Below are 19,898 nucleotides of genomic sequence, written 5' to 3' on the forward strand. Positions count from 1 at the left end.
AGAGGGCGCCCTCTATAGCAGGTCAGATACTTTGCCTTAGCCATGTGGAGCAGAGCTGGCCACTTCTCATCTTGTTTGTATATGGCAATAAGCTTTGTTCTTATTGGTTCAGGAATGTGACTGACAGTGTTGCTTCACAGAATGGTTATTTTATCTGTTTTGTGAAACAAAATTGTCATTTTGTGGAAAGAATGAATCCTGTGCTATAAAATCTTGCTTTCTGTCACAGATATCTATTTTGTCATTCAAATCTAGCTTGACAAGCACTAGTTAGTTACACTATTATATATTATGTCCAACTTTGTTTTTACATAATTCATTCTATAAGTAACTTTGCACATAAGTGTGTCCGTTACATGGAGGTTATACATTTGTGAGACAGATTGCTTGTTAAACTGTACAGAATGGAGTTTGTGATATAATGACATCCTTTTGTGCACTAACCAGATTTTGTTTTCATTCTTTAATAGAAATAAGTCTTTTGTATATTATATTTATCTGTGTATGGTCATAAATACTTATATACCACGAGAGACATTCATTCTGTGTTTTAGAGATAGTTTTGTATACAGAATGTATTTGGGACAAACGGCACCCCATAAGTCTCTGTATCTGTCTGTCTGTATCTGTTCCATTTAATCACATGACCTTACATTTTGGGGAAATATATTTTCTGAGGTGAAGGCTTCCACTAGATTCACAAAATGTATTTCTGACATACTAAGTTATTATACTTGATGTTTACTCTGCATTTATTTTGCTGTGTTTGTCAGGGATGTTATACACTATACATGACACTATTTTATCTCGGCTCTTACTGGATTGTATAATGTATAAAAGTTGGTATACAAAACACACACACACACACACATATATATATATATATATATATATATATATATATATATATATATATATATATATATATATATATATATATACTGTTCAAGAGGGTATTCAAAAAAATTTATTGCAGCATCACTGTGCTTTTGTGGAAGCACAGTGATGTTGCAATAAATATTTGGTGAATTTAAAAACATCGGTGTGCTGGTCCCTCTTCAACAATTATATACATTTACTTGGCCAAGCACCCGTAAAGTGGAAGTCAGAGACAGAGTGCGGGTACCTTCCGTATTAATATATAATACACAAAAGCCATTAATATCTTGTAAATGATATCCTTATAAATGGTGAGTTCTGATATCATCAGTTATAAATGGTGAGTTCTGATGTCATTTCTGTCACATGACTCTGAAACTGAAACGGAGAGAGAGTAAGAGAATTCATGCAGGGATACTATTGACCATAGCTTTGGTTTAAAGGATGCCTATAATCTAAAAAATGTTTCACCAACTATAGATACATTCCAGATGGGGCACACAATAATAATTGTTTTAAAGGAGAACTAACACTTAACTAAAGAAGTTGGGCAGAAATTTTGTACATTATATTTTGGGCTTCTGTACCAGCCGAAGGCAACCACAGCCCTTTAATGGGGAAGATCTGTGTCTTCAAAGATGCCCCAGTTCCCCGTCATCTTTGTTTATTCACTGCACATGCTTTGGGCTTAGGGCAGAATATGTGTCTTTGGGCTAAAGACACACAATATACTATAATTATATGTAATATATATATATTTATATTACAATATAAGGCTGATTAGTACGTAATTCGGATTATTGGTACATAGCAGCACAGAAACCAGCACAATTAGCATCATAATTTATTCACCAGCTTCGTAATATCAGTTAACAGTCTTACCTATTTTCTGATTTGTGAAAACTCCTACGTTTAGCTTCTAAACAGCTGCTCAAAGCTCACTGAGCATGTGCGTGTAAAAGACTTTTAACAAAATCAAAGATAGGGAGTTCCTGTGACAAGTTTGAAATCACTGCTATAGAGATGCTGAACTTTTAGGCTGGTTCAATAAGTTCAGCATATAAAATATGGCATTTTTAGCCATATTTTGTTTTAGGGTTCAGTTCTCTTTTAAGAAATCTATCAAGCACTGTGGCTTGTTCACTGGGAGGGACCTCCTGGTATGGAAGGCCTCATTGGGGCACACACATTTTCTTAATAAGGTGACTATAGCACTCTATAGGGGACTTTGCTTTAAAAAATGCTATTGTTTCCCCCAACTGCTCTGAAGGCCTGCACCTCCGGTAGGTGAAATTTTTTTTGCTGATCTTTGGTTAGCCTTCCCAAACTCAAAACTCACCCTCCGCCTATGATCCACTTGTCTCTTTTCTAAAAGTTTGGGTTTAAATAGGACCCTGTAATGTGGCGTACGAGTGGCTTTGATAACAGGCACCTCCTCTTCCTCGAGCTCCCTCTGGTGGCCATGCAGGCAATAAGGTGCGGGAGTTCTTTTGGAGAAAGATATAACCTTTTCAGCACTGGATTCCAAAGCCTCCTCACGCTTTCGTTTTTTTCCCTGTGACAGGTTGAAGGGTTTTGGGATTGTGTATCCTCGTTTAGGAATCTGAACCTGTGGGTACAGCCCAAGTAAATTACATTTGTGCTCCCACACAACAAATCCAATGATAACCCCCACACTGCTAAACTCACCGATAGCGATTGGTGTCTCCTTAGTGATGCAACAAATTTCACCATGTTACAGTCATTTCTCTCAGGTTGATTGGAACCATGCTCAAGTTGATCATTGGTTTTACAGAGAAAATCCACTGGTTTTGTGACTGGAGGGTCACCATTATTCAAAGACTGACCTGAGACACAGAAGGGGGGGGGGGTGAAGCCATGCAATAGACACAGAGCCAATTAGTTATACCCTCATATTGTACTGTCTAAAACACTGTGGTACAGAGGCCCTAAGTTTTACCAGTGTTTAATCCATATCCACTTTAAATCACACCCATGTTACCACAAGAATTTTTAAGACCATATCCAAGTTCAGGGTGGTAGCACATCAAAGAACAAAAAAACAAATGATTGGTGCTCACTGCAGGGATATCACTCATCACGAATATGTGAAACATTAAAGTCATTTTAAGACATACCCTTAAATCCATATGCCTCCTCCCCTGTGGATAACACAGTACATGATTAAATACCTTAGGGGCCCTTAATAACTTCCAAATGCTAACAAACCCCCAGAACAAATGCTACCAGGCTCATGTCCCACAAGTAGCATAGGGCAGGCAGAGTATGGCACACACAGGGAGCATGGGGCAGGCAGAGTATGGCACACACAGGGAACATAGGGCAGGCAGAGTATGGCACACACAAGGATCATAGAGCATGAAGAGTATGGCCGACACAGGGAGCATGGGGAAGGCAGAATACTGCAGGAGACAGAAACCTATCAGGACCACTTTAAAATGAACAGTTAATACAGTGCTTCACAGTACTGGAGGCCCTCCAGCAGTTTGAATGAGATGTGAACAGTGCAGGGCTTTACAGGTGTGAACAGTACCGGACTGTGAACAAAAGAGGTGTTACAGATGTGAACAATACAGGGGGATTACACCAGTTAGACAGCATTGGTCAAATGAGAAAAAATATGGCTCCTGCCTACCATATGTACAAATACAAAAGGAATGTTCTGAGTACAGTATGAGGGTATATCTTATTTTGTGCACAGTCAGGAAAATATAGTCACTCCCACCAACAGGTACACACCTGCTCTAGTTATGGCAGCTTTCATGGAATGCTCATTTTTCTTGAGATTCTTTTGAAGTTCTTGTATCTTCTCAAGCTCTTGCTGTTCTGCAATTTTAGGCTTCACCAGCACATTCCTACTCCTGAAAAGAAACTTGTATGACATATGTAAATAGGCAATGACACATATCTACTGGGAACCAATCCATTAGGCTCCAGCACTGTACAACTTGGTGGTTATTTTACAGTAATAATCATGTAGTCAGGAGCAGTGCTGAACTAATGTTCCCCTCAACTTGGATGGAGACAGCTGTAATATATTCTCCACAAAGGTATAATAGGATCAGAGAAGATATATGGATGTATTTAGGGTAATATAGATAGACAAGGCTGTGACTCACATGAGCCTTTCAAAAGGGTGATTCTTTATTTGCATCCAAGTTAACAGCCCAGCAGCCTTTTCCCATAAAAGGGCAATATGGATCTTGATATCAGTGGTTTGTAGCTTTGCTGAGCATTAAACCCCCACCGCACCATACATGCATGAGACAGATATTCTTTCCTGAGCAGGTTGAGTTACTGGGCCCCAGCAGAGAATGGTAACAAATCATTTCTACAGACTTCAGCAGGAAGGAAAGTGGTCAGTCACTGGGGCTGATGAAGTTTCAGTAGCCATACATACCCCTTTAGTTTGCACAGCGGGGAGTCAGCCTGTGGTGGCTCATTCTCAAGATCTGACTCTCTCATTTTTATGAGAAGCTTTTCCCGATGCTTCCTGGACATGAGCCTGGTTGATCTGTTGGAGGGAGAAATGAGGATAGGTGAGAAAAGCAAGATAACATGGCATAGCAGAAATCGGATTTCACTGTATTGAAAGGAAACAACCCCTTAAACATTACAGGTTTCAAAACATAAAACAAAATATATGTAAAAACGCTGCTTTATCTAAAGGAAAAAAAATAGGGTACAGATGGATAAATAATGGCATAGCAGAACCTATATGAAGAGGGAGTGTGTTAAAAAACATGGGACAGAAAGAGGAAAGAAAAAATCAAAAGCAGAGAAAACGCTAAAGGAAAATTAGTCCTTTAAAAGAGAAGTAAACAACAGAAGGAGCAGCAAAATGAGAAGTGCTTGTGTGCCAGTACCCACTGCTTCTCATTGTATAATCTTTTTAGTGCAGGAACACTTTAAGTGTTTGAAATGTAGGCCTTTAAGTAACACCAAAAAATTTAAGTGTTTTAAAGTAATGAAAATATCGTGTACTGTTGCCCTGCACTGGTAAAACTGATCTGTTTGCTTCAGAAACACTACTATAGTTTATATAAACTAACTGCTGGGGTGGAGATTTAAAAAAGGCTATATGGCACAGGTTAAATAGTGGATAACAGATAACACCATTATGTTCTACAGCAGGGGTAGGCAACCCCAGGCTCCGGAGCCTCATGCGGCTCTTTATCCTGCGGCTTTGCTTGACATGTCATCTATACAGCCCTCACACCTGCTGGCGGCTTCTTGAGTGTGCGACCGCGGTAAGCTAGCGGTCAGCTTACCGCGGTAGCACACTCAGGAAGCCGCCAGCAGGTGCGAGGGCTGTACAGACGTCCCTGGAGTGACAGGCAAGACCGAGCCGCAGCAATATGATTCATCATGGTCCTTACCACGGTCACACACTCAAGACAAGACACGCAAGACAACAGAGGGAAAATCATCATGGAGCTTCAGAAACCGAAGTCACATTAAACAGATGAGAACAGTAGCATTTAATAGGGCTATTCAGTGTTTAATTTATTTCAAAGTAGGCCTACACATACACACTGCACTTCTGTTTGTTGTATTCTGTTGTTGTAACAGTTAACATTAAAAAAAAGGTTACAACTTTTAAAAGTTTATAAACTGTGTTATGTTTTGCGGCTCCAGACTATTTTTCTTTAGTGGAAGAGGGGGCAAAATGGCTCTTTTGATAGTAAAGGTTGCTGACCCCTGTTCTACAGAGTATATTTGCTATCTGTTGTGTAACCTGAGCCTTTTCTCAGGTTACTCCCCCATTGCTACACAGCAGCTTATTTGTATTAGGGATGCACCGAATCCACTATTTTGGATTCGGCCGAACCCCCAAATCCTTCGCGATAGATTCGGCCGAATACGAATCCTGCTGAAAAAGGCCGAATCCCAAACTCAATCCTGGATTTGGTGCCTCCCTAATTTATATAAACTATAGTAGTGGTTCTGAAGCAAACACAGCAGTGTTACCAGTGCAGGGCAACACTGCATTATATTTGTATTACTTTTTTGATGTTACTGTTCCTTTAAACAGGTGTAGTCTTATAATCTTAATCAAGATCAAAAACATCTGCTGCTTATTCTATTCATCCAGTGTCTAGTGTTTCTAATGAATCTGTAAAATATGACAGATAAAGCAAACTACTGTGACACAGGTACACAGCATTGTCCCCAAGCCCAAAAAAAAACAAAAAAACAACTTACCGCATTGACGGAGATTTCACATCACAAAAATGTATAGTACTCTTGGAGACTGCCTCCTTTGAAAGGGTTGTCAACACCTTGCGCTTGTGTTCTGTTAAAGGAAACAGACTTGTTTAACTGGAGCAGCCTAATGCCCCCTGCCAATTGTAAGGCTGCTTCTTTAGAACATGCTAATATATTCATGCTGCACTGTATCAGCATTGGGGTCCCTTACACTCCCAGCAGAAACACATTTATTTGTCACTTACCAGAATTCACAGCAGAAGTTTCAAAGCGTGGCCTCTGGTTTGGGGGAGTATTAAGTGCATTGGTCACTCTGTCTGCAGAACAAAAATTGGCAACAGATTACATATGTGGTATAAACTGGTCCTCAGGCCAAGTCCACCAAGCCACTTGGATAGATGTCCAGTTAGGGGGTGAATGCCCATTTGATTTTATGCTTCCAGGAATATCTAGAAGATCAGAGAGTGGGGTCTGGAAGTGAGCACTTATGTTGCTGGAACTATGGGCGAATTCCCAATTCACCAATGTTTTATATATCAAATCTTATGTCCAAAGGGCCCTGACCTCCAAGTGGGGCTTGAACCTAAAAGTCAGACAACTACTATTAGCGAAGTAGCCCAGGAGCCCATGCCACTGACACTCAATTACATCATGCATTTGGAGCTAGGTTACAATAAAGACATATGGGGTGACCCTTATATCCTTGGTAACCAATCAGAATGGGCAGACTATAGAGTAGATGTTCCCACGCTGTAGGACATGGAAACAACCTTGGAAGGCATCATCAATTGAATGAAGATAATTTCTCAGTGGCTGTGTCAGTTTTTTTTAACTTAATTTCTTGGTTCAGGGCTATTTTTGTATTGGTAGCTCTTCCTACACAAGTAAGTCCTATATGCAGGCAGCAGTACTGTAAAGAGAAGACATGGAAAGAGCATAAGGATTGGAGAGTAGGGTAGAGCAAGTGGGGATTATTAGAGAAAACCAACAGAGATCAAGAGGGCCTAAATGTACAAATGAAAATGGCAGAAGAGGGGAAGCTCCAGAATGAGATGAGGGGCCTAGATGTGTTTAGGTAGAGAGAGAGGTACAGCTATGCACCTAGCAATGCTCCTATTAGAAAATAAAGGGCACACGTGGGCACTGGAAATCAGAAACAAAGGACATGGCACACACAGGAGTTAACAGCTAAAAGGATCTACAATACAGGGGCGCATAGAGTCCCTCCTTACAACATATAAGTATGTTGGTGTAGGGAGCCTGCCCAAATGTTAAGCAACTCAGGGAGTCTGAGCAAAGAAAATCTGAGCTATGCAAATGTGAGGGAGGAGTCAAGGCACTAGAGAGGCTGCCACACGGAGAGTTCTAACCCAAAGAATGAAACAAGGGTGCACTCAAACAGCCAGGGGAAGGCTCACCCAGGGGATAGTCTGCACCTCCAGCAGCACTCATGCTAAACACTTCATCACATTCAATATACAGATCCCCCCAACCCAATTCCCAGCCAATACTTGACTCTACGCCCCTCCCATTCTAGATCCCCAAGGAATCTCACCTAACCAGGAGTCAGCATTGTGATCCTCATGGAAAGAACTAAAGTTAATGTATGTAGAAGGGGCATCAAAGGTGTAGGGATCCAGCATGTCTGCCATAGCAACTGGGCCACTTACAGGAAACTGTCTCACCATTGCACTGTACCTGTGAGAAGATGATGCCAAACCGGGCATTACTGGGACTGACAGGGGATTATACCAGCAATTCTACTATTCCCTCCGCACATCCCTGAAATAGCCCTCGTACGTGTTTACTCTAAATATCCCACCCAGAATACCATATCCCTGTATTATCCAGTCGGCACCCCATATTTATGTATATGCCAGTAAGCAGCCCATATGCTTGTATATTCCAGTCAGCATCCCATTTGCTTATATAACCCAGTCAGCACCCCATATCATTATATATATCCTAGTCAGAACCCCATATCCGTACGGAACACAGTCTGCATCCCATATCCTTATATAACCGAGTCAGTACTATCCTTATATAACCCAGTCAGCACCCTTTATCATTATATGTCCCAAGCAGCAACCCATATCCTTAAATAACCCAGTCAGCACCACATATCCTTAAATAACCCAGTCTGCATCCCATATTCTTACAGAACCAAGTCAGCACCCCCTATCCTTATATTACCCATTCAACACTATCCTTATGTAACCCAGTCAGCAGCCCCTATCCTTCTATAACCCACTCTGCACCCCATATCCTTATATAAGCCAGTCTGCATCCCATATGCTTACAGAACCCAGTCAGCAGCCCGTATCCTTATATAACCCAGTCAACACCCCATATCCTTAAATATATACTAGTCAGAACCCCATATCCTTACAGAACCCAGGCTGCATCCCATATCCTTAGATAACCGAGTCAGCAACCCATATCATTAAATGTCCCAATCAGCAACCCATATCCTTAAATAACCCAGTCAGTACCCCATATACTTATATAACCCAGTCTGTATCCCATATGCTTACAGGACCCAGTCAGCACCCCATACTTATATGTATATATTCCTAGTCAGAACCCTATATCTTAACAGAACCCAGTCTGCATCCCCTATCCTTATATAACCCAGTCAGCAACCCATACCCTTAAATAACCCAGTCAGTACCCCATATACTTATATAACCCAGTCTGCATCTCATATGCTTACAGAACCCAGTCAGCACCCTCTATCCTTATATATATCCTAGTCACAACACCATATCCTTATAGTACTCAGTCTGCATCCCCTATCCTTATATAACCCAGTCAGCAACCCATATCATTAAATGTCCCAATCAGCACCCCCTATCCTTATATAAGCCAGTCAGCACCCCATATCATTATATATATCCTAGTCAGAACCCCATATCTTTACAGAACCCAGGCTGCATCCCATATCCTTAGATAACCCATTCAACACTGTCCTTCTATAACCCAGTCTGCATCCTATATCCTTACAGGACCCAGTCAGCACCCACTATCCCCTGCACCCCACATCCTTCTATAGTCAGCATCCCGGACGAGGAAACAAACCCAACCCACGCAGCATAACACAAACACTCCATACCTTCGTTACCAGGTTAAATAGAGAACGCCGTCAAACAGACCAATCGCCCCACTTGACGTCACCGAACGCTCCGATTGGATGCAATTGGACGAATTGGAGGGCACGCACACAGGTTGCTAGGAAATGTAAAACAACTAGATAGCCGGATAAACATCTCTCGTGGTTCATTAGAAGATTGTGGTCGTTAGCTATATTGTATATAGAGCTATATTACATTAAAATTACTTGTGGAGGATGGGAAAATGTAGTAAGGAAGTTTCCGCAACCCTAAAAGATTGTTTTTGTTTTTTTTCCTTTTGATCCTGATCATGATAAAAGTTGGGATCTTGGATTTTGTTAGAAGTGTCAGTGGCCCAGCACATGCTCCCTGTGCTTTGGGCAACTGTAGGGAAGACAGTGTTGGACTGGGATGCCAGAGGACCACCAGAAAGCCTTAGACCTTGGGCTCACCGAAAAACCTAAGACAGTGGACCGTTCCAAACTATTATTCCTCCTCTCCTCACTCAACCTCTTTATTTTCCTACTTTTTTATATATACTTACAATATTGTCCCATTATTAAGCATTTTCCCCCAAAAAGAAATAGGGAATGACCATGAAATAGGCCAAATGTTTAGAAACAAGAGGGCCCACTAACACCTGGACCCCCCGGGAGTTTTCCTGGTATCCCGGTGGGCCAGTTCAACACTGGCTGAGGCAGTTGTACATAAAAAAAAGTGTTCAGTGGGTATCATTTGTGAATCTGCCACTATGCCATTCTACTATTAATTCTGGGGGGTATTATACATGGAATTGACTCTGTGCCATTTTACTATGAATTCTGAGGGTATTATACATGGAATTGCCTCTTTTTCATTCCAATATGAATTCTGGGGGGTATTATACATGGAATTGCCTCTGTGCCATTCTAATATTAATTCTGGGGGGTATTATACATAGGATTGCCTCTGTGCCATTCTAATATGAATTCTGGGGGTATTATACATGGAATTGCCTCTGTGCCATTCTACTATGAATTCTGGGGTATTATACATGGAATTGCCTCTGTGCCATTCAACTATGAATTCTGGGGGGTATTATACATGGAATTGCCTCTGTGCCATTCTAATATGAATTCTGGGGGGTATTATACTTAGAATTGTCTCTGTGCCATTCTACCATGAATTCTGGTGGTATTATACATGAAATTGCCTTTGTGCCATTCTTCTATGAATTCTGGGGGTATTATACATGGAATTGCCTCTTTGCCATTCTACTATGAATTCTGGGGGGTATTATACATGGAATTGCCTCTTTGCCATTCTACCATGAATTCTGGAGTATTATACATGGAATTGCCTCTTTGCCATTCTACCATGAATTCTGGGGTATTATACATGGAATTGCCTTTGTGCCATTCTACCATGAATTCTGGGGTATTTTACATGGAATTGCCTTGTTGCCATTCTACCATGACGATGATCATCAGGCCCTAATCTGGGATATTCAGCAGATGCCAAGATCCATTGAGGGTCCCATATTGGCATACACAGCAGAGAAAGAAATCAATGTGCAGTGGACAAGCACCCAGCTTGACTGGATTGCTGTTTATTACAAAGGGTCTGGAGATCCTGCATGTGTGACTCTATTTATTCCTTACTCTTTTAGCCCACTCCGCCTGCCCCTTTCCTACAGGATCTTCCGCTTCTCAAGGCCTACAGTTTTTATACATCCAGACTTTCCCATCTTTGGTCTAAGCCAGAAGATCCTCATTCTACTCCCAGAGCCTTTCACTACTAAACATTATTGTCCAGATAAACCAAGTCCTTCTGTCTGGTTTGACAGTATATGACACAACTCTGTTACATGGAGGAATTAGTGCTACTTAGTAAATCAGGCCCTGTTTTTTAACCTGCAACATTAAAAGGGATTCCTTTCCCTGGTCAGTCCCCTGTACTTAGCCTTGAGTGTATTTCAGTTGTGGATTATGTGGGTGGGATGGTAACTATTGTACTGTAAAATGACTTGTGCCTACTATCCACATATTTGTGTGTATTTGTAGTGCTAACATGTTATTTCTATTTATTGTCTGACGTTAAATGAGTATCAGGTTCCCTCCATTGATTAGCAGCAATGATTTCACATATTGCTTTTTTAGATATGGACTCTGTACTACTGGTTGCTCTTTGGATGCTTCTCTCCTGTGTCTCACTTGCAGCTTGTATTTTGGGCAAGACATATCCCTAATGAATGATAGACCCTATGAAAACCAGGAGAAAAGATTAAAGGGGAACTATTGCAAGTGGGAGAAAAGGGGGCCTGCATTTAGTAGTCTGATATGCAGATTTTCTCTTTATCCAGGGTCCATGGTCCCATTTTCTTATTGGTTGCTAAAAAGTAGCTAAAGGGCTGTATGGACATATACATTAGATGTTCCCCCACATTAGGGATCCCTCCATCTCTATTCCTACTGCAGCTTCCCAGATAAGTACTGCAGTATTTTTGCACTTGGCTTTCATTGAAGTACAGTAACAACTACAAATTGTATTGCATTAAAGATGTAGTGAGAAGCATGTTAGATGGGAACAGGGGCCTCTAGAGGAACAGAAATCGTCGCCTTCATTTTGGCTGAAAGAGCTTTGGTGACTTGTCAATCAACTAAGCAATCCGAGAAAGGGAGGCACCCAAGCTACAAAGAAGAGTGAGGGGTTTGGCAGAGAACTTAAAGGACCAGTAACATCAAAAAAAATTTTCAAAAATTCGTTAGTACATAACGAAAAAATAACACCAACACAAATTAAAATTTAAAATAGCAAAGCCTTTATTAAGAAATAACCTTACAGAAACTCCACTTCCTGTCCTCTTCAGAAAAGGCGACCATCCTTCCTGCAGCGCTCGATTTGTCCTCCCTGGCTAGCTCCAATATTCTACTGACAGCGTGTGAAGTGAGGTGAAGAGAGTTGAAGCTGCGGATCAAGACCCTGCGGGACCGACACATGAAGACCTTTCTGCTGTGACACGACGGGGAACTTGTAGAGGAGACGCGTATAGAGCCAGTCGAAGTGTTTTTGTAGCGGCGGTGAACCTGTAGCCCCGTGTGACTGGGGAGGAGTCGGTACGAGATGTATCTCTTTATGCCCTTGAACTTGGTCTGCTTCGTGGGCTTGTCTATGTTACAGCGGAATGGGTAGGGATTCTCCTGCCACTCAGGCCCGTCCGGCCCCTGCACCAGACACAGCTTGTCCCCGTCATGCACGAACCCCGCCGCCTCCCCCAGTACGAAAGCCTCCCTGCCGCTCTTCACGAAGGCCGAGAAGCGGTTGAGGTTGCGGCTGACCGTGGCTGAGCCTTTGCCCGGGGCTTGTGAGGAGGCGATGGAGGCGGAGGTGGAGTAAGGGCTGGGCGGCAGGTCGGAGCGGGTGGATAAGCGGAATCTGCTGCTGCCGGAGCCTTCGTAGTCATGGTAACCGCCCGAGTAACTGCCACACGTCGGACCAGCTGGTTCCTCGGCCGCAGTGGAGCTACTGTCGTCCCATTCGTCGTCCCATACTGGGATCAACTGTGTGCAACCGGGAGGGCATGGGGACAGAGATCCGGAATCAGGACTGCGTCTCTCAACCGGAACCTGAGTTTTTCCTGAAGTCGCTCTGCCAGGTTCTCTTCTCAGTCAGCCGGGTGACACCTCAGCGATCCGCTGCCTGTGGAGGGTGAACCGCTTGCTCCCAGGAAACTGTCTGCATCTTTGGCTGCCTGCACCAGTTGGTTTTCTTGCACTCGTACAGCAGAAAGGTCTTCATGTGTCGGTGCCACAGGGTCTTGATCCGCAGCTTCAACTCTCTTCACCTCACTTCACACGCTGTCAGTAGAATATTGGAGCTAGCCAGGGAGGACAAATCGAGCGCTGCAGGAAGGATGGTCGCCTTTTCGCCGTTTCTGAAGAGGACAGGAAGTGGAGTTTCTGTAAGTTATTTCTCAATAAAGGCTTTGCTATTTTAAATTTTAATTTGTGTTGGTGTTATTTTTTCGTTATGTACTAACGAATTTTTGAAAAAAAAAATTTGATGTTACTGGTCCTTTAAAAAAGACTCTTGCCTGAGAACTGGAAATCCAGCTCTGTTTAATCAGTGCCTGTGATAAAAATGACCAATCACAATTTTTTTTGTTACATTTCAAAACACCAATGCTAAACGCAGTTACAATAGGAACCAGATGAAGGCTCCCTAAGTGCTACATGATCCAGAAGGAGGTTAAAACCAAATGTCCAGAGCCATTTTTATTTCCAGTCGAGAGAGAATTAAATTCCTTCTTGGTTCCAATGGGGTTATGTAATAAAAGGCATTACGTTTGCCCAGGGCAGTAACCCATAGCAACCAATCAGCAGGTAGAGTTTACTGCTCCTGGGAAAACTTAGTGAATTTTTACATATGGGGGCAATCGGACCAGTCCCTGGATCAACCTGTACTGAGCTAATGTCAGTAACCTTACATTTTCTCACTTGCTAAAAAGTCATCCCACCCTTTCTCAAAGCTATCTGATAAATCTGCCATTACAACTGATTCTGGGAGAGAATTCCACAACTTCACAGCTCTCACAGTAACAAACCCTTCCCAAATGTTAAGATGGAATCTCCTTTCATCTAATCTCAGTGGGTCCCTTGTGTCTGCTGGAAGGATATACTGGTGAATAAAGCATCAGAGAGTTTATTGTATGGTCCCCCTAGTATATTTATACATAGTTATCATGTAACTATGAACAACCCCAATTTGGCCACACCGGATACCATCCATTCTCTTCATCAGCTTAGTTCTAGTTCTACTGCAATAATATCCCTTTAGGAGCTCTAAAACTGTCACTAGGTGGCACAGTGTGGCCCCTGTCCCATTGTTCCTGTTACAAGACTCTGCATGATATATTTTATTGCTGCTATATTAATATTTGCTTTGTTACTATAAGCTGTTATAGATGGCCTGGGCAAGGAGTTCTTACTCCCAGCAACTCCCTAATCCTAAACTCTGCCTAATCTTGAGCCTAACCTTTCAGTTCCCCTCTGGGAAAAAAGGTCCTACTCTGGGGAAAAAAGGACCCAGCCTAGCTGGCCAACTCAATCCCTGGGGTTTAGAAAAACCTCACCTACATATGCATACCTCCAAAATGTCCCATTTTTAGAGGGATAGTCCCTCTTTTGACAGCTCAACCTGCAGTCCCTCATTTGTACTGGAAAGACCCGTTTTTCTCTGCACTGAACAGCCAGAAAAATAAACAAAGATTCTACCTTAATCGGCTTTTGGCAGAGAGCCCAGAACAACCACAGCAGAAGATAAGATACTTTTGTAACAATTTCTAGATAAGCAAATAAGCAATTGTAATATAAGATAACAGGTCCCTTGGGAAAAGTTAGACTCACAGCTTAAAGGGCAATTCACCTTCATTAGCAAAACTATAATAACTGTAAAAATTGAAAACTTTCGTAACCTGGCAAATTTTGTAAAATGAACATGGTAATTAGGGGCGTGGCCACAAAAACAGGCGTGGTCAAACACAATTTTGCCATGTTACATGCGCCAACTTTTTTGTCCCTCTTTTTATTTCCAAAATGTTGGGAGGTATGCATATGTCTAAGTATCGGCTATGAGCAAACCTAGAAAATAGCTGCTTCTATACCAGTATGTAGCTCATCTAGCTGGGGTATATCTTGCTTGTGAGCTTAACCCTGTCCCCTGACATCATGAATCAGAAATGAATATAGTGTATATGAGGAGCACTGCTGCCCTGCAGAACTGGGGTTGAAGGCTCAATTCCATCCAGAAAATGATCTGCAACCCCCTGTTCTAGACTTCTAACCTCAACCTGGGTAAACCAATCAGTTTATACCTATACCACTTTTATATTTCCCATTCTCTGTATTTAGTTCATGCATTTCAAAAGGTTTTCTGCCATTGATGCTTTTAACTGTGCTTCTGATTGGGGCTCCTAGTGGGCGGGACTGTTACTGTTGGCAACCCCAGCTTTTCACTGTGAGCAGTGAGAGTTGGGAGATTGGGAGAGACAGATCAGCTAGTGATTTAGTTTTCAGGAGATTTTTCAGTGACCCAGGCAGCCATTTATTGGAGTAAGTTAAGGGTATATCATGTGGGGCAATCTTATTAATATTCCATTAACACAGCTATCTAAATTAATAGGTTTCCATCCACTGCTTGTTTTAACTGTCCCTCTGAGTTCTTAACCAATAATCTGCTTGGGGCTCCTAGTGGGCGGGACTGTTACTATTAGCAACCTCAGCATTTCACTTCCTGAGGATCAGACATCAGTGACAGTTTGGAGATTTGGAGAGACAGAGCAGCTAGTGATTTAGAGAGAGAGAGTTTGCAGGAGATTTTTCAGTGACCCAGGCAGCTATTTATTGGAGTAAGTTGGGGGTATATCATGGGGGAGCTTTTCTATGAGATATTAAAGGGGACAATGTTATTAATGTTATCAGGGGACTTTATTTACAAAGTGTAGGTACCAAGCACAGACATACAGACTAACAGCAACATCTGCCCATGGATAGAGATATGAGTTGGCATGAATAACACACAATACAGAGGTTGGCAGCTACATGCTTCAGCTTGTGGGAGCCAGAGATAGAATGAATGCCGGGGAGAAGTAGACAGTTTCATATTTGTGTGTGTGTGTGGGGGGGGGGATAAAAGTTCCAAAAGTATGTTGCAGATTCTCTTTATTCCATTAATTGAACACACTTATCTAAATGTATTAAGTTTCAATACACTGCTTCTTTTAACTGCGTTCTGATATATTTGGGGCTCCTAGTGAGTGGGACTGTTACTGTTGGCAACCCCAGCATTTCACTCCCTGAGTAACAGACAGCAGTGACAGTTGGGACAGTTGACTGTTGGAGAGACAGAGAGTAGCTACAAGTTTAGAGAGAGAGAATTTTCAGCTGACCCAGGCAGGAATTTATTGGAGTAAGTTAGGGGTATATCATGGGGGGCTTTTCTATTGGATATTAAAGGGGACAAAGTTATTAACATTCCATTAATTGAACAAAGCTATCTAAATTTATTAGGTTTCCATCCACTGCTTTTTTTAACTGTCCCTCTGAGTTCTTAACCAATAATATGCTTGGGGCTCCTAGTGGGCGGGACTGTTACTATTAGTAACCCCAGCATTTCACTCCCTGAGGATCAGACAGCAGTGACAGTTGGGAGATTTGGAGAGACAGAGGAGCTAGTGATTTAGAGAGAGAGTTTGCAGGAGATTTTTCAGTGACCCAGGCAACTATTTATTGGAGTAAGTTGGGGGTATATCATGGGGGGGCTTTTCTATGGGATATTAGGGGACAATTTTATTAATGTTATCAGGGGATACTTACAAAGTGTAGGTACCAAGCACAGACATACAGACTACATCTGCCCATGGATAGAGATATGAGTTGGCATGTATATCACACAATACAGAGGTTGGCAGCCTCATGTTTCAGCTTGATGGGAGCTAGGGTTGCCACCTGGCCAGTAAAAATGATGATCGATCTCAATGTTATTAATAGGGAAAAAAGATAAATATGTAGGAAGGCTCGTAATTTTTTCCAGAAAAGGTGGCAACCCTAATGGGAGCCAGAGATAGTATGAATGCCGGGGAAAAGTAGACAGTTTTACATTTGGGTGTGTGTGCGGGGGGATAAAAGTTCCAAAAGTATGTTGTAGATTCTCTTTATTCCATTAATTGAACACACTTATCTAAATGTATTAAGTTTCAATACACTGTTCTGATATATTTGGGGCTCCTAGTGGGCGGGACTGTTACTGTTGGCAACCCCAGCATTTCACTCCCTGAGGAGCAGACAGCAGTGACAGTTGGGACAGTTGACTGTTGGAGAGACAGAGTGTAGCTACAAGTTTAGAGAAAGATTTTGTAAGAGATTTTTCAGTGACCCAGACAGGAATTTATTGGAGTAAGTTGGGGGTATATCATGGGGGACTTTTATGGGATATTAAAGGGGACAATGTTATTAATATTGTCATCAGGGGACTTTATTTACAATGTGCAGGTACCAAGTGCAGACATACAGATTATCAGCAACATCTGTCCATCAATAGAGATATGCATCTTGTATCAGTTTTTGGTAACTTTGTATCTAAACCTGTATCAATCTGTTGGTGCTTTATAAAAGGGGTGGTTCACCGTTAAAGTAACTTTTATTATGTCATAGAATGGTGAATTCTAAGCAACTTTTCAATTGGTTTTCAATATTTATTTTTTATAGTTTTAGAATTATTTGGCTTTTTCTTCCCCCTCTTTGCAGCTTTCAAATGGGGGTCGCTGACTCCCTTCTAAAAAACCAATGCTCTGTAAGGTTACTAATTTATTGTTATTGTTACTTTTTATTACTGATCCTTCTATTCAGGCCCTCTCCTATTCATATTCCAGTCTCTTATTCAAATAAAGGCAGGTTGCTAGGGTAATTTGGACCCTAGTTACCAGATTGCTTAAGATGCAAATTGAGCTGCTGAATAAAATGCTAAATAAATCAAAAACCTTCAATAATAAAAAATGACTAAAAGTTACAGTAGAAGTAATTCCACCTTCTTCCTTTCTCTTTCTAGGAGAGCCAACCTTGCTTGTATATATTCCATCTGTACAGGCTGTGCTGGTAAGTAGGAATAGTGGGAGAGAAGGGGGCGAGGAGAGTGGGGGAGTGGTTTGTGGAGAGTAGATAGTGTAGTGTAGAGAGTAGGTGAGTGGGGAGTAGGGAGTGGAGTGTAGAGAGTGGGGAGTTGAGATGGCCCTCCATAAGGTGGACAGGGTAGAGGACATGGATGTAGACGTAGTGGATGAGGTGGAGGACATGGAGGTGGATGTAGTGGATGAGGTGGAGGACATGGAGGTGGATGTAGTGGATGAGGTAGAGGACATGGATGTGACGTAGTGGATGAGGTGGAGGACATGGAGGTGGATGTAGTGGATGAGATAGAAGACACGGAGGTAGAGGAGATAGTGGACATTGATTTTGTAACATGGTTTCATGGATTAAAATTGTTAGCATGTATTGTTGCCCTTCTTCTAAACCCCCCTTACCCATGCATCCTCCCTCACTGCCACCCCACAGCTTACCCTTGCTCTTACCCCTCCTCTCACCCACCTACCCCTAACTTTCACCACTCTCCTCTCACCCCTTATACTTGCTCTCAGCCCTCCTCTTACCCCCCACCTCTTATCCTTGCTCCCACCTTTTTACACCAACTCACCCCTTACCTTTGCTTTCACCATCCTCCCCTGACCTCCCCACTCCTTACCCTCGCTCTCACACCTTCTCTCAAACCTGTACCTCTTTCGCTTGCTCTCTCACCCCCCCTTAGCCTGGCTCTCATCTCCCTCCTCTCACGTCCCCCACCACTTACCCTCACTCTCACCTACTCCTCTCACCCCTCCACCCCTTTCCCTCGCTTTCAACCGCCCGATTCTTACCCCCCCTTTGCTTTCACCCCCTCCACATACTCTCTCTTTCACCCCCACCCCTTACCCTCGCTTTCACCCCCTCTCACCCCCTCCAAATACCCTCTCTTTCACCCCTCCTCTAACCCACTACCCCTTACCCTCGCTTTCACTCCCCTACTTTTACCCCCTTTCCCTCGCTTTCACCCCTCCTCTCACCCTCCACCCCTTGCCCTGGCTTTCACCCCTCCACCCCTTACCCTCACTTTCTCCCCCCCTCCTCTCACCCCCACCCCTTACTCTTACTTTAACCCGTCTCCTCTCACCCCCTCACCTTACCCTTGCTTACACCCCCTACTCTCACCCCCAACCCTTACCCTCACTTTAACCCACCCTCCTCTCACCCCCTCCTCCCCTTACCCTCACTTTCACCACCTCCTCTCACCCCCACCCCTTACTCTTACTTTAACCCGTCTCCTCTCACCCTCTCACCTTACCCTTGCTTTCACCCCCTACTCTCACCCCCAACCCTTACCCTCACTTTAACACACCCTCCTCTCACCCCCCACCCCTTACCCTTGCTTTAACCCGATCCTCTCACCCCCCCCACCCCTTACCCTCACTTTCACCCCCCTCCTCTTACCCCACCCCTTACCCTCGCTTGAACTCCCTCTTCTCACCCCCCACCCTCGCTTGAACTCCCTCTTCTCACCCCCCACCCCTTACCCTTGCTTTCACCCACCCTCTTCTTACCCCCCACCCCTTGCCCTCACTCTCACCCCCCTTACCCTTGCACCCACCCCTACCCGCTTATCATGCACCCACATTAGTACTCACATAAGCACTCCACATGCACATACATGCACCCTCCCTCTCAAACATACATATAAAGCCATGATCCAGGGAGCAATACCGATTGCCATTTGGAGTCAGGAAGGAATTTTTCCCTTTAGTGCAGATTGCCGAAGCACTCTATGGTTTTTGCCTTCTTCTGGATCATCAGCTGTTAAGGATGCCCGAACCCAATTGACTTTTAATTTGAATAAATCCTGTTCCCACGAACTGGTTTCCCCATAAATATGTCTCTGTGTTTTTCTTGAATCTCTATGGCAAATATTGAGGGAGGGAAGGTGCTCCTGTGCCTCATTCTGATCAAGGTAACGGACCAATAGTGTGATTTAATACTGCGGAGGGGCTGCTGAAATGTGCAGGTGCAGGGCAGGGTGGGATATAACTCAGCAGTGGTATTGATAGAGTCTTAAAGATCT

The 19,898-nt window shown here is 43.0% G+C and overlaps 2 protein-coding genes across 6 annotated transcripts; one reads left to right on the forward strand and one right to left on the reverse strand.

The window, feature by feature from the left end:
- Window positions 1–1,710: 1,710 nt before the first annotated feature.
- On the reverse strand, window positions 1,711–9,770 carry LOC121399916 (targeting protein for Xklp2-B-like). Of its 5 annotated transcripts, XM_041581885.1 has the most exons (9): window positions 9,221–9,768; window positions 7,664–7,806; window positions 6,354–6,425; window positions 6,106–6,196; window positions 4,301–4,414; window positions 3,640–3,761; window positions 2,569–2,726; window positions 2,360–2,488; window positions 2,206–2,327 (listed from the first exon to the last, which is right to left on the reverse strand). In XM_041581885.1, exons 2-9 carry the CDS (start codon window positions 7,794–7,796, stop codon window positions 2,262–2,264), a joined length of 885 nt encoding a protein of 294 aa, XP_041437819.1. In that variant the 5' UTR covers window positions 7,797–7,806; window positions 9,221–9,768; the 3' UTR covers window positions 2,206–2,261. The 5 variants fall into 5 exon arrangements, with proteins under 5 accessions (XP_041437816.1, XP_041437817.1, XP_041437815.1 ...); XM_041581882.1 differs by having other exon boundaries at window positions 1,711–2,488; window positions 6,115–6,196; window positions 9,221–9,770; XM_041581883.1 differs by having other exon boundaries at window positions 1,711–2,488; window positions 4,301–4,405; window positions 9,221–9,770.
- Window positions 9,771–14,636: 4,866 nt separating this feature from the next.
- On the forward strand, window positions 14,637–19,191 carry LOC121399917 (leucine-rich repeat extensin-like protein 1). Its single transcript, XM_041581886.1, has 2 exons — window positions 14,637–15,603; window positions 17,802–19,191. The coding sequence occupies exon 2, from the start codon at window positions 18,142–18,144 to the stop codon at window positions 19,174–19,176; it is 1,035 nt and encodes a 344-aa protein (XP_041437820.1). The 5' UTR covers window positions 14,637–15,603; window positions 17,802–18,141; the 3' UTR covers window positions 19,177–19,191.
- The last annotated feature ends 707 nt before the right edge of the window (window positions 19,192–19,898 follow it).

The sequence above is a fragment of the Xenopus laevis genome, chromosome 2L (genome assembly GCF_017654675.1).
Source record: "Xenopus laevis strain J_2021 chromosome 2L, Xenopus_laevis_v10.1, whole genome shotgun sequence".
Classification (NCBI taxonomy): Eukaryota; Metazoa; Chordata; class Amphibia; order Anura; family Pipidae; genus Xenopus; species Xenopus laevis.